Here is a 14,861-nt window from a genome sequence, read left to right as displayed (position 1 = left end):
TGTTAATGCCTGCTGCTCTATGATTTGCTCAGCGGTTGATTTTAGACAGGGAGGGCTGGTTACAATGCAGCTCCGAAAGGGGACACACTAAGGGACATTAAAAGGGAGTGGGGAGGCACAGCGGGGAGCTCAGAGAAGCAGTGTGAAGGGAAGCACCGAGTGGAGAAGAAACGGAGCGGGAGGTAAACTGAGATATGAATGAAAGTGAGAGGGGGAGAAGGGAGAGGAGAGGCAGGGCTGGAGCAAGGCTGAGCAGTACATACACTGTAATCCCAGGTGCAGATTTCACACTAAACATGCAGCCACCTGCGCTTTAACTGGAAGGTGCAGCCACTTAATGAGATGCGGTCGGTCCATACTGAAGACTAAGAAAGGGTTTGGTGCCACAGCCTGACAAGACATCAGCAAGAGAAAGCAGTTTCCCTACAGCTCCCGCACAAACCCATTTCTCATGTGGATCACAGCTGTCCAGCTCCCAGGAGAGAAGACACTCATCCCACAAAACTCACCGTGACAGGCGCTGCTGGACCGCCCTTTTTGACACCGTCAGTGAGGAAGGGGCAGCTAGAGCAGTGGAGACAGGAGCGCTCACATGCACAACGTGAGGTGATACAGCATAGAGCAAGGTCTGGGAAGTACCACCTCATGCTAACCTAACTTTCTGACAGCTGCTTCTTTGGAAATGAAGGCTATCTGTGCTGGAAACATCCCCTCCCCCCATTCCCGTGATGCAAGGAACCCCCTTACCTTTGGGGGGAACAGCCCTGCCACCCCATGTGAGCGAGGTGTGGAGCTGGCCCCTGTGTCCACCACAGGGATCGGGTCCCAGCTCACCGGTGGCACGCTCACAGCTCCCCAGCCTGCCTGAGCCCACCGGGACCTAGCAGGGAGAAGGGCGAACCCAGGGCTGGCGCAGGACTTCTCAGCTCAGCATCCTGCCTGGGGGAGGGCCGTCAGTTTTCGAAGTGTCCTGTGGGTGCCACTCGTGTTCCAAGCACTCGTGCGGAGAGGTCTGTGCCAGCACCGAGCCTCTGCAGTGGGAGAGCTGATCTGCTGATCTGTTCGAGCTCCCTTCATTTCTCTGACATGCCCCTCGGAGAGATGTCTGCCCGACAACTTTGGGATCAGATGTCCCCTTGCTGACTTGATAACATCAGGCTTTGGGGTTTTTTTCTTAATGGAAGTAAAATAATTCCAGCTTTTTTTAAAAGCTGGAGCTAGGCCCAGTCTGTCGGAAGTAAAAATAGCCGAGTATGCAGAGGCAACAGCACACAGAGTCAGGTTTAGTTTCTCTTTTATTTTCTGGGGACTAAAAATAATCTTAAAAGCTCTGTGAAGCTAAGCTCTGGCCATTGGGAAATGCAGTCTAGGCCCAATATCAGCTGTCGTGTCAAATTACTAGCCTCACCTCACTTTCCATCGAGTCCTATCACATGCCCATGAATTGATAGGAACAGAAAGATCCATCTTGCCAAAAGAGCTAACAGAGGAGCCAAGCTACAGGGTTTTTGCACAGTACGATGTGTGTCTAGACCGAGAAGGACACAACTGAAGGGAACACAGGACAAGCATTGGCCAGGGAGCAATGTCCCTGGGACTGCTTTTGCTCAGCTTCCCTGTTACACCAGCCGGATCCTGTGCCCACTGCCCACCTATACCTTGAGTTGCAGTTTCTGCGTCAGTGCTTCAACCAGCCTGGTTGCTCTCCTGCGGTCTGAGCTGGGGTGGTGCTCTGCAGGTAACAGAGACACCTCTGTCCCCGAGAGCTGCAGTCTGAAGCCCATGGACTGGCACTGTCCAAGGAAGCTGGAAGGCATAGACTAAGACCAGAGAGGAAAGGAAAGGAGAAGTATTGTGACCAAGGTGTTCCCTCTCCCCTGTTGCTCTGAACATCAGGAGAGACAAAAGGATGTGGCAATGGGAGGAGTGAGCCAAGAGGAGACCTATCAAAGAAACAGAGCAGCTATGACCATAACAGTTAGGCTTGCTAAGATGGGGAAAGAAACAGACAATGGGGAAAAGCAGGACTGTCTAAGGAGAAGATGGAGAAGCTGTAACCTACGCTCTCTTTTGTTACTCTGAGGTTCCAGCACGGGAAGGGGAGAAGTCCTTTACATACCATTAGGCTCTTGAGCTGCTGCAAAAGGATGCCAGCCCCTGGAAAATCTCCTGGTAGATGACTGGTGCAATTCCCCAGCTCATCTGTAATCTAGGAAAGTGACTTGAGGGTCACAGGTCAGCATGGCCAGAAAAACCCTGTGATTAGCGTGGTGCATGTCAACAAGCCTGGGAGTGACACTTGCAGCAGGAGGGTGGGGAACTAGCCTGGGGAGAGGGGCTGTGGCATCGGAAAATCCATCTCCTGTGTTATAAGAGCCTACAGAGAGATTGGATCAGGTCAAGCAGGATGTTGCAGACTGCTCTCCCTTTGATATTTTCAGGGATGTACTAGTTATGTAGAAAAGCTCCTTTCCTGCCCATCTGGCTAAAGAGTCCCTGGACTCGGAGGGACAGGTTATCCCTGTAACGTCTAATGATATACTTGGTTCCAGAGGCTGTCCTGTGCCTTGGAGCAGTGACACAAGGTGTCCTTGCCCCTCACACACACACGAGCTGCACGTCCCAGGTGGTTGGTTCTGGTGTAACCTGCACAGCTTGTGAACTAACCCTTCTCCTCCTCCACTGTCTCTGCAGCACTAGCCATTGTTGTCCCTAAAACGTACAGCTTCCTTCCCATGCTGCCGCCCCTCACCTCACCCGAATCACACTGAAAAGCCAGGAGTTAAGAACGGCTTCAAGGGCAGATGGGAATAAAGAATACCTTAGTACCTTGTTCAGCTCTCTGTAGTAAACCCCACAACCATACTCTCACCTTGTGTTCAGGGTCCATGCAAATGTCCTTTGATGGTTTCCCCTCCTAGCCCTCTAACCAGTCTGAGGCAGGACAGCAGCTCTATTGCCCCCAACAGCAACACCCCCACAGCAGCAGGCTGAGGGGCACTGTGTGAAAGAAGACGACACAGGCAAGCACCTGTCAGGAAAAGACCATGGATGACTTTCCCAAAAGGACCTAAAAGATGGCAAAGCTCCAGCCCCACTCACTCTCCAAGAGACAGTGCTCAGAACTAAATCCCCTAAGGGGTGTTTTATGCCTGGAGGAACCTACAAGCCCTGGGTGTGATTTAACTCACTTTACTTTAGACGTTGACAATCTTCTTCTGTGCATTTGGGCTCCTTTGACAAGCAACAGAGAGAAGCAGGTACATCCACATTCGCCTCACCCTCCAGACACTCACCTGAGGAGGAGTGATGACAGACACTTCTCTACAGCAACTATCAGGGGAACCTCAGAAACGCCCTGCAGGGTCAGACCAATGCTTTCCCTAGCCCAGTTTCTTATTTCAGTCTATTTAGGTAGAGAATGCAAGCCTTTTGGAACAGGTAAGGGAGCATCAGCGTGGGCTACGAACCAAATTTTTAGATTTGTGATGCAGTGGAGAAGTCCCCACCAGCACAGGGAGAGATGCCAACTTGTGACAGAGGTCTGCGAGGTGACAGAGATCCTCAGGCCCACCAACACAGTGAGCTGCCACAGCTCTGCTTGGGCCTTGCAGCCGTAAATGCTCTCCTGAAGTCCTCACCTCAGCAGTGATTTTTCCGATACTCAGAACTAGCATCCAGCTAATATTTAATTCTTAAAATAGAACAGCTTTGCTGGGCAATTCTGAGTAAATACCCCACCTCGCCCAGGATACACTGCAGCCCAAGGGCTAGTGCATTCTTCTCAGGTGGATGAGAAAAGGGGATTGAGAATCTCAGCAGAGCTGAGTCACTGGTGAATGTAGGTCACCAGTGAAAATGGTCACACACATGCCTCAGGTTACTGTAGAGCAGTAGGACATACATCCAGTCCCAACCCACTCCTGGTCACCTCAAAGGATCTCACCTACTGGACTGTTAGAACGGCCTACAAGTTTGTAGCATGATGGTTGGCATCTAAACATCCTTAAATGGTTGTGGTTTTAATCAGCTTCCTCTTTTCTGTACATGTTATAAGAGCACCAAGCATAATTTCTGGTGATGGAGTACACAGTGTTTATCATATACCTGTGTAGAGGTGATGCCTCTCTGAATCTGCACTGATGTACATCAAGAGTCTGAACTGCATGTTTGACAGAACAGAGATTTACTTAGGTATGGCAAGAACACAGGGACTCATCTAGGCAGATCAATGGTTCAAAAGGAATGGGGGAAACCAAACTAGACAGACTGATAACCCAATGGATGTGGCAGAAGGTGTGGGGAGAGTCCACAATGCACCAGTGATGTGATCAGTAAAGAGACACCAAGTGCCATCATCCCCACGTACACTTTGTGACAGGCCATCCACTGGAAGCCTCTTTGGAGATTTACCACTGCCCTGCCAAAGTCATCACACGCTCTGCGTCACACCACCACCAAGCCCAATTCCAGACGCATCACAAATGCTCAATTCATGCCTTGGAAAATAGCTGGCTGTGGAAGATATAGACATCAGGATGCCACTCACTGCACCTGGAGATCCTGTTTCAAAGAATGGGGAGGTTGCCTGTCTGTTTTTAAACACAGGGGCATTTTAGAGAAAGAAAAATCATTTTTCATTCTCTTTTTTTTTTTTTTTTTCATTTGGATGCCTCCAATAGTGATATTTCTGGCACCGGCTGGAGGCAGAATACTCTATAAATACAAAGCCATTAAATCCCATGCAGCAGCAACCTGATCGGGGCTGCCTTTTAATTTCCTGACATGAGCTGGCCACTAACCCAATTACCCAGAGTCCCCGGAGGAGCCCTCATCCTTCCCAGGAAGCACAAAGCAAGAACCCGAGCATATTGCAGGGACGTCAGCTGAGCTTTCACTGAAATCAAATATCTTTTCGAGAACACATGGTTTGGAAGCAGGGATGGGGGCAGGAGGGAGAGGTTGATGGAAACACTTTGCTCCATTGAGAGATTCTGACACTTAAAAACTGAAATGAAACACCCTCCATTTAGTTATGTCGCTAAAAAGGAGCTCCACTGTTGTTTCAGTTACCTCAATTTTAGTGAGCAATGAAGGCAAAGTTACTGAGATTGCCGGTGATAGGAATCCCTTGTTTAGATACTAAATGACTGCACCCAATTTATACAATCACAGAGCCAGGCCAGCCCAGAGGTGATGGATTTGTTTCCTTGGGAAGCATTTGCGACATCAGCCACCGGTTGCAGCTTGTAAGGGAAACTGCAGAGTTAGGACTATTTTTTTAGGGAAGTTCCCATGGCTACAGGCTTTCCTAATCAGCCAGGGTCTTTGAAGTAGGAATAGGGATTCAAGAGACAGCCGCATCTGAAACCTGTTGATTTCATGTTCCATCATCTATACATTGAAGTGGGAACCACCTCCAGCATTCAGAGATGCAGAGACTTGAGCAGCACAAGGGTTATCAGGCTGTTGTAAGTTTCTTTCCTGTTCCACAGAACAGGGAACAAGACAGCTGCAGAAACAATATATGTGGGAATCCATTGAAGAAAATATTCTGCAGGGCTTGCACAAACTGTAAAGCACTGCATGCCCAGACAACGGTTGGTATGCTCATGAACTTCTCCAGTTGTTATCCTCCTAAAAGCTGCCCAGAAGCCTTCCAGATGTTGGGCTACAATGGCACCCCGATGTTTTGTTATGGCTAGTATTGCCTCTCCTCTGTTTGCCTATCTGTCATTTCTGTCCAAGGAGGAGCTCTGTATCGAGGGGCCTTGACATCCAATTGCACCTCACCAGTTATATCCCACCTCTCTTCTCATGTCCCCGGAACACTTCTCACTCCAGAACTAACACAAAAGGAAGGATTAACATCACTGTCCTCATCGTGTCCTTGCCTGGGTCATGGTTCTGCAAGGTGACACGCAGGACTGTGACTTCAGAGAGGCAGCAGAGGTGTGGAAAGCAAGGCTGGGAGGTCATGTTTAACCAGCCAATGTCCAAAATCAAATGTCTGAGCCCACTTAAAAAAGCCATGTGTCATCTGAAATTACATCCACCTCTTGAAGACAAGCAAATTGCTGTAGAACAGAAAGGCCATGGGTAGCTAGAGCGTGAATGGCAAGGGTATATTCTCCCCATACCTGACAAGGTATATTGAGGTTTTAAAAGAGACCTGCCAAACCACTGAAATTTCCCTATCCATCATCTTAGAGAGCCAGAGAGACCTAGACCTGCACTGTAGAGTCCAGTGCTGAAGAACTACACTTAGGCCATTGTGAGACAGTGCTGGGAGCAAGGACAGGGATGCCCATCTCTGAGAAATGCCTCTCCTCTGCAAGATGCAGAGACACTTTCCCTCACGGGCCATCCCCACTGCCTACGAGTCCTTGTAGATAACATCATCTCCACGTGGGGACAGCAGTAGCACAGGTTGCTCAGGTCTTCCTGATTTCTGCAGAACAGGAGACCATGCACTCCGGTCGGACAAAGCTGTGGGGATGCCTCAGTTCCCTCTGCCTGCAGGGTGGCACTTCAGGGACGCCAAGAGCAGCAGAGCGCAGGTTTTCTAGGGACAGGACCTCTCCACAGGGGCACTGCAACTGGAGTCTGCAGGAATCTCAGCCTCCAAGTTCGACACGCTCCAGATGAAAGGGGAAAGCGAGAGACAGGCAGCCAGATGGGCCAACACCTCGGGCATCTGAGCCAGTTGGGCTCTGCGGGCAGAGCTTTCTGCCTGCTTTCCCCCAGCGAGTCTCGCCTACCCTGCAGCGTCATGCCTGGAGAACCTGAGACAGCAGCACAGCTCTGATGTCCGTGCAGCTCCCTCGCTGCGATGCATTGATCAGAGATCTCTTAAAGAAAGTGGCCTGGATATCTGAGACACCTATTGATTGCTCCATCGGCTCTCTTCCTGCCCTGATCCTCATTCACTTGGTATTGCCTGAACAACCTGCACCTCTGTGTTAGGGGCAGTCTGCCCAGTCCTTGCAGGGCCATGGCCAGCCTTCCACCCCTCTGCAGCCCATGTGCAAGGAGAGAACATGCCTAATGACGCTCACGTGCATTTCCCAGGGAAGGGCCTAAATCTGCTCCCACTAAACCCAGCTGAGCATTTCAGGAGTAAGGGAGAGGCTTGAAATCATCACTGCATGGTTTTTGACATGTTTGAATACTGGTGCCCCCCTTCCTAAAAACAGGCTCATAGCACATGCCCAACAAGCAGAATGTGGTACATACATCATGTACAAGGACAATCACCAGAAAAATCTTTCGTCTCTTACCAAGAAGAAATCGTGAAGCCCTGAACTAGGTACTGATGGAATATCGTACTCTTCTTCCTCAGAGAAAGGACAGTTTCGTTACCCAGAAACATTACCAATATGTTACCAGCCCAACGACAAGGACCTCAAGGAGAAATGTGGCAAGAGAGGAATCAGTTTCTAGACTTCTCGTTTAACCAAAAGACCATTTTTCCCGAAGCTCCTGGCAATCAAGCAGGAGAAGACTTGACAGCCTTCTGCCATGGAAGAAGAGAGGTAAATCAAGGGTAAGGAGAAATAGGAAGGGGAACTACTGAAAGGAAAAAAATATCTCATAGCTTGTGCATCAAGACACATCTTATCCTAACGAGTGCAGGGTAGGCTCTCTGGGAAAGCCAAGACATCAGGGATTTTTTAAAATGGTCAAACTACTAGAAACATACAGCAGGGAACACTGTTGCCCTGGCAAATAAAGGGATGGATGAACTAACAGAATGACAGACCAGAGATGGAAAAAACCAATGAACCTTTTCTAATCCAAAATCCCTTGTCAATTCTGCATTTTTGAGCAAGTCAAACAATTATGGATTTGTTCTTTCCAGAAACTCCTGGCTCTGTGGAGACCAAAGACTGTGAAACCATTTTTCTTCCTTTTTGGATTTTGCTTTTAAAGACGTGTATTGATTCAGTTCTGTATACTAATACTTTGTGCTTCCACCAGGCTTCACTTAAAGTTAACTAATCAGTCTTCACAATCATTTTGCAAAGCAGTACGACCCTTATTTCTCAGCTGGGGAAACTGAGCAAAAGAAAGAGAGAAAAAGAAGCATGTCCTACATCACTTGACCACTCGGTGTTAGGACACAAGACTCCTGTTCACAGATTGCTATTGTAGGCTCTTCTGCTTCCCTTGATATTGTCACATGTTCTTGCATCCCACTGCTATCAATAAATCTTTATACGGTATATTCCACAGCTCTAAATATTATGGGCAGGATCACAGATACACTAACATCAATAGCAAACCACCCTTCCCTAGTGGCTTTAATGATGCTCAATCAATCCCTATATGAATAACTAAAGACACTTCAGCACAAAAGCAGCCTCAAGAGTCAAATTTCAGTTTGCTGTGGGTAGTATCCCCCGGGGTTCAGGAGTTCAGGCACAGCATGGTGTCAATGAACCTGCATTGCTTTCCAGCCTACCTCTGGTCTGCAAGGAGTTAACAGTTTTCATACAACTTAGAGGCTAAGCCACTGTTCAGATCCTGCTCTGGACTGCGTTGCACTGGTACAATTGGGAGCAGAGGTTGCCCTGGCTGCAGTCAGACAGGCCAGAATGTGCTCCTGCAGCTCTGCTCCCTCAGCTGCCACCTCTGAGATGCTCAACTGCATGGATGCTGGGCAGCACAGACACAGGCAGCCAGCACGCCTGGACCCTTGCTGCTGCTCTGCAGGGTGACTGGAGCCACACCATACTTTTAGGGATGTTTTATGGGATTCATATGAGCAGGCTTTCTCATTACCAATCTGCGCTCCCACTAAAGCCAGTGTCACTAGCATGGATTAGCGTGTGGATGAGGGGATACAACATAGCCCCAAAGCTACCACATGCAGAGAAGCTGGTTTTCAGTTGTCCCTCTCTTAACTCCAAAAGCAGGTGCCTCCCTCCTCTGTCTATCACCTCTACACCCCCGTGAGGGAGGGCCAGACTACAGAAGTCTGCATCTCCTCCCCTTGATACCTGCTGTGCTCCAGCAGGAAGTTATTTAACCACAGAAACTATACATCCATCAAAGCACGGGACAGGGTTTAACATCTAATCTACATTCTTAACAACAGTGGCTGCCATCAACTTGCCTCTCAAGAAATGAGAGAGCGCCAGTGCGAAGCAGAACACGCTCAAGTGACATCGTGCAATTCATCACCAGCTGCTAAAATGGTACGACCTGGAAGCACGCTGCGTGCTGGCATCTTGGCTCCAGCACGCTGGACTTGCGCAGACCACAGCCAGCTGCTGTTCCTTGTCGCTAAACTGAGGGAACCGTGCTCTGCCAGGTACAGCAATGCAGAGGGTTACATGCAACTCTTCTCCTTCCTCCCCCCTCCTCCTCTCGCTGCCTCTCCCTGAGGGACCCTAAGGAAACAAAGCTTTAAAGTCAATCCATAAGAATGTGTTTAATTGCCACTGAATTCCCTGTGGTTCACCTTGAATGGACAAGGATTGGGGAGGCAAGGGGGGAAGGGAGGAAAAGCAGCACAAGAAAGAAGCTGAACACTGCTCAGAGAATGCTGAACAGATCAATAGGCTCAGCACAACGCAGGTTGAGCATGCAGGGCAGACGACCCACAGCTCCCAGACAAACCTGTGCTCACCAGCTTCTTCAGAAAGTCTCTTGAGTGGGAATACGGGCAGACCTTTGCAGCACACTGTGCCATAGCTCTGCATTAACTCCATCCTTCTCTTCCAAAACCCAGCCAACTCATGATCAAGCAAGAACCTCTGTTTCCCAACACTGCAAAATGACCTGGAGGGCAAGGAGAGCAACACCCTCCAGCATGGGGTTGCTTCAGGAAATGAAATAAGTCTGGCACAGCCAATATCTAGTTATCTGTCAAATTTGCTCTGATGCTGGAAGTAATATCCTAGCACAAGGGTGCTGACTAGAACCACTCTCCTCTCTGGACTGCTCTCTTGGTCACTGCTGATCCTGACTCTTTTAAAAGTCTTGTAAAGAGACACCCTAGAAAAGTCAGAAAGGGCAAGTGTGTAGTTATTCTACGAGATCCTGCAAGGCCTGGATTCAGTTGCTTCCAGGACAGACAGCGGTTCTGAATCTGACTCTGTCTTACCTTCTTTCAGCATCCCCACTTTGAGGCATTTCATGAAGCGACAGGCCTGACAGGACTTGCGCCTCCGTTTCGTGATCTCACATTCATTGGTGGCCGGGCAGCTGTATTCAATATTCCCTGCAATCAAACACAGAGATGGTCACCCATGTTCTCCTCACTGATCCAGGGACAGGCCGCAGTGCCAAATATTCCCAACACCATCGGTCTGTAAGTTTGCTCACTCATTTGTACACGCACACACACACACACACACACACTGAGACCACAGCTGGCTTGTGATGGCTCTTTGAGAGCCCAGCACTACTTGTCAAAACACATTTCAGAAAACAAAACAAAACAAAACAATATTGCTGTAAGTATTGGGAGAAACGCTGTCCATCCAAGGGGCTGACTCAGTGCTGGGCTTTCAGGCACACTGTGTCCTCCCAGCACATCATCACTCTTTGTGCTGCGTTAGTTATAACGTGCCTTATTCCCTGGAGCCCAGGGCTGGGAGGGGGAGCAATCCAGACACTAGCAACATTCCCCTTGCTGCCCGTCTTCTTCAACATCTGTGGGATGGATGTAATCTGTTTTCTTGCCTTGCTCGGGGGACCAGGGAGCTCAGAGGCAGCATTTCCTCCTTTGCTTCCTCCTGCCAGATGACACCCTACAGGTAGCAGGGAAGCAATGATTGCGAAAGATAGATAAGATGTCTTGTAAAATGAGTGCGAGCTATCTATGCACATCTTTTCGGTTTTACTTTATGAATCCTTGTGCACCTGGCCTCTCATCCCTTTGCAGAGAAAAATCAGCATTTCTTTCCTCATTCCCTTTCATTTACGATCACTTCACGACACTGCCTCCAAGACAAAACAGGAAAAGAAGCATCCAGAATTTATTTTTGGTCACATCATATTTTATCATAAACCAAGTATATAACCAAAACATGGATGCAGGGGTCTGATCTGAGGACGTAATTGGAAGTACACCGAATCACATGTAGTCCAATGATTATTTAGTCCTAGAAGACAACAAACTGAAACAGCTGTCCCTATCCTCCATTCACTTTGAAGATGATGTTTCCAAAGATGGTTATTCAGTGTTTGCTGTGGAGCAGGATTGGAAACTTAAGCTTGTCAATGATGCATTGACTACGACAATGTATTTAAGGCAGTCTGGCTGCTAGGTAAAACAAGCAGCTCCGAAAAGGCTTTCTAAACTCTACAATCAGTTCAGCAGAATGGTTGTTTTGGTAGTTCAGATACAGGAAATTGAGATTCAAGAGTTCAGTCAGAGCTGTAGGAGGGAACACAGGTAAGAGCAGAGCGAACACAGTCTGGACTTCGTATACCATCAGATTAGAAGGGAAGCTCAGAGTTTAGCACCAGGATAGGATACTTGATTTTTGTTCCTACTTCAGCAGTGGATTTCTATGCTCTTGTGCAAGACTCTCCCTTCCCCTGCATAAAGACCAATGTGTAATACGTACTACTCTGGGGGTGGTGATTAGACTCTGGGGCTAACTAGTTAGAAAGCCCACTGAGCATCTGAATTAAAAGGGCACGGATTCAAAAGTAAGAAAGCACCATTTGATTTATCTCACTATGCTCGACCCCCTCCTGGGTGAAACCCCAGGAGAACGCAACTCTCAAAGCATAAACGTGGTCTGCCTGGTAGTTACAAACCTTGTACCCCCTTTTTTCTCCCGCCTTGTCAAAAGACCTGCAACTTGACCCTCAGCTCCAGACCAGCCATCCCATTTCTCACCATTGCTCCTCTGCACCCAAAACACAGCTTGTCTGCAGGAACAGGGAATGCTGCACAAGTTGCTTCCATTCAGACTAAATTTTGTCATTGTGCAGCACTTGAATTTCAATAGCCAGCAACGTATCAAGGTTCTCAGCTGGAAATTGAGATTCAGGCCTGATCTCAAGGCAATAAACAAATTCCTGCTCTAGACACAGAGCTCCAGCACCTTACAGACTCATGAGTACACAGGCACTGACCTCATGATCTGATAATTGCTGTGCCCCACACAGGAAAGAAGAGAGCAGGAACAAACCTGGGATAAAACTTGATCACAGGCTCACTTTGGAAGGTCTTTCCTAAGTTTCAGTGCCCACTTTGTGCACCAAAGTCAGGACCAGAGTTCTGGAGAGCTATAAGATTTCATGTTTGGTGGTCCCAAGGTAAAAAATTTGCCCCCTAACACAGACACTGCACCCTCACAGCATCCGGAGGCAATGACAGCCCTCTCCAGTAGTTCAAGGTCACTCTACTGAGTTAGCAGATCCTCCAACATCCTCATGCCTCTCCTTGACAAAGCACTGGGAATGGTCTACGAAGCCTACATCACAACTAAACTCTGATGGTGTCAGAGTAGTTACGGGGTACCATACGCACACTTGAGTATGCTGCTCACAAAGGCACTTCTGTGCTGGGATCACACCTGTGAAAGCAGCAGAGCCAAATGATGGTGGGCACTGGGCAGGCTCCCATTCCCAGACGGCAATGCAGTGGCCACCGCGTAGCACAACATCCATGGGGACTGCTGGTACACAAAGGTGAAAAAACAGACCTCACACTGGTGTGACATCCCTTTGGGCACATCATACTGCCTTTGCATCCAACACAGGCTTGTGTACCCCTTCCACACACACTGTGCCCAGCAACTGTGTCTTACAGCCCTCTTTACAAGGGTACATACTAGAGGCCCCAGTGTGCCTCTTCACACAAGACAAAGCTGCCAAAGCAAACGGACTTTATACCAGCCCCCAAGCATGCCTTGCACTGCATGAATGGAAAGCTACAGCTGGGGGCAATACCTGCCATTTCTGCAGGAAGCAGGGACATCACCAGGGAAGGCACAATCAGCATTACCCAAGCAGAGCTCATCCAAGCAAACTATTGTCTCCAAAACTTTAACAAAGTTCTCTTTTTTCCTTTTTTTTTTTTTTTTTTTTCTGGTCTCTCAATTTCTTTTATGGTTCCTGGGGCCGGCTGCCAGCACAGCGAGCTGCTCACAGCTCCCTGTAATTTCTATAAGTGCCCTGTGATAAAGTGATGAGATTAACTCATCGAAATTCCAGCAGCCTCCCAGCGGCTTGCGGTCACACCGCCTGCCGGCACTGGGGGCTCGGAGAGAGCTCCCCCTTTGCTGCAGCAGCTCAGGGTGCTGCCAGGCCCTGCGGAAGGGTCTCCACGCACAAGGGCTCATGCAGACAAGTCTTTACACAAGTATAAATGTGGGGCAAGCCTGCGTGTTGGAGTCGTAGATTATGTGACCCAGAAGGAAAGGGCAGAAAATGGGATAATCTAGTAGACATGGCCTTGCTTTGAACTGTCATTTATTAGAAGAGTGTTCCTTGATTTAGGCAATATTTACATTTGGTCTGAAAAACCTGCCAGGACCTCCCTGATGCCACTGCACAAGATTTACCTAAAAAATGGCTTCAGAAAAAAACCACAAGTGGCTGGTGACAAGATCAGAGTCTGGAGTTGTTCTAGCCTTCCTATGTAGCCTTGGAGGGCAAATCACTTGCTCTTTGTGTCTCAGGCTTCCCATCTGCAAAATGAAATGAGCACCAAACCTACCTTCTGGGGGGATCGTGAGTCTTGATTCATTAAGGTCTAACTGCACTTTAAAGCCTTCAGATGAGAGATGCTAAGGAACAGCCAAGGACTATTAAAGTGATAGATCATGTTTTTTATGCTGGAGAACTGCAAAATTACCCTATTTTCTGTAAAATGGGGACCTTTGACTGTTAAACACTTTGGAACATAATTTCCAGTGTACAGATAATAGGAGCACCTGAAAACTGCACTCCAGAGCTTGGTTATCCAAGAGACCCCGTGGTCACCGTAGCTCTCCGGAAGGGGCAGGTCTGGAGGAGGAGAACTGGGGAATGTGGTAACATCCCCCACAGCTCCTGCTTAGGTTATGGACAGGGCTCCTCAGGGGAGATGAGCTCAAAATTAGTATAGCACTGAAAGCACAAGCTGCTCCCCAATTACTCGCTGATCCTGCCTTTCTATAAAGCCTTCTCCATCTTATACAAGGGAACTCAGGAGAGATCAAACAGAAGTAACCATGAAAGTCTTTAGAGTTAAAACCTTTTCAACCTCTGCTTTCTGAAACAAACAAGCAACCAACCAATTCTTCCATCTGGTTCCTCTCTTTCTGGTTCATTCCCTTTCACCATTCTTTCCCTCTCCTCTCTCTTCCTTGCATCCTCTGTCCTGCTCTGAAATGCTGCACACGGACCGCTCCCTCCCTCTGTTTTGCTGGGCCGCATCACTGCAGCTTTTCTTGAATTTCAGGGAAAAGACCAAATTTGGAGATAACTGCTGCCAAGTGCCAAGTTCTATTCACTCAAGACAAAAAGTCACACTTTTCACCCCAGTGACTTGATGCAGCACACTGCAGTTGTGACCAGCAGCGTGGTGCCACTCTCCTTTGGCACCCTAGGGCCAGAGGGTTGAGAGCTGGAATTCCCACGGAAATCCATCTCATAGCCTTCTCAGCTCATGCACTTCTTTCCTTTTATCCTTTTTTTTTTTTTTCCCCCCCCCCCCCCCAAGAACTGCTTGCAAAATACCACAGGTTTAGGGAAGTCCCAACAAGCAGTCAGTATAGTGCCTCCATGTCAGAGCTACACATGACTGCAGGAGAAAGTATGGGACCTTTCAACAAGCCATTATCTCCTTTTATTTCAGTACCCACAAACTTTTCAAACTTTTGTCCGAATCCTTTTTATTTCCACTTCCA

The 14,861-nt window shown here is 48.4% G+C and overlaps 1 protein-coding gene across 9 annotated transcripts in view; it reads right to left on the bottom strand.

Moving 5' to 3' along the window:
- The window catches only part of ESRRB (estrogen related receptor beta), a 170,839-nt gene that overhangs the window by 20,580 nt on the left and 135,398 nt on the right, over window positions 1-14,861 (bottom strand). For 8 of the 9 annotated variants that reach the window (XM_048059854.2, XM_048059849.2, XM_048059853.2 and 5 more), the window contains one exon: window positions 10,112-10,228. In XM_048059854.2, coding sequence (XP_047915811.1) covers window positions 10,112-10,228 — 117 coding nt within the window. Of the gene's footprint in view, window positions 1-747; window positions 856-10,111; window positions 10,229-14,861 lie in introns of those variants that run through there. The other variant, XM_048059855.2, reaches the window with a different exon arrangement.

The sequence above is a fragment of the Anser cygnoides genome, chromosome 5 (genome assembly GCF_040182565.1).
Source record: "Anser cygnoides isolate HZ-2024a breed goose chromosome 5, Taihu_goose_T2T_genome, whole genome shotgun sequence".
Classification (NCBI taxonomy): Eukaryota; Metazoa; Chordata; class Aves; order Anseriformes; family Anatidae; genus Anser; species Anser cygnoides.
The sequence above is the reverse complement of the archived record's forward strand: the minus strand, read 5'-3'. Positions and strand labels throughout refer to the sequence as shown.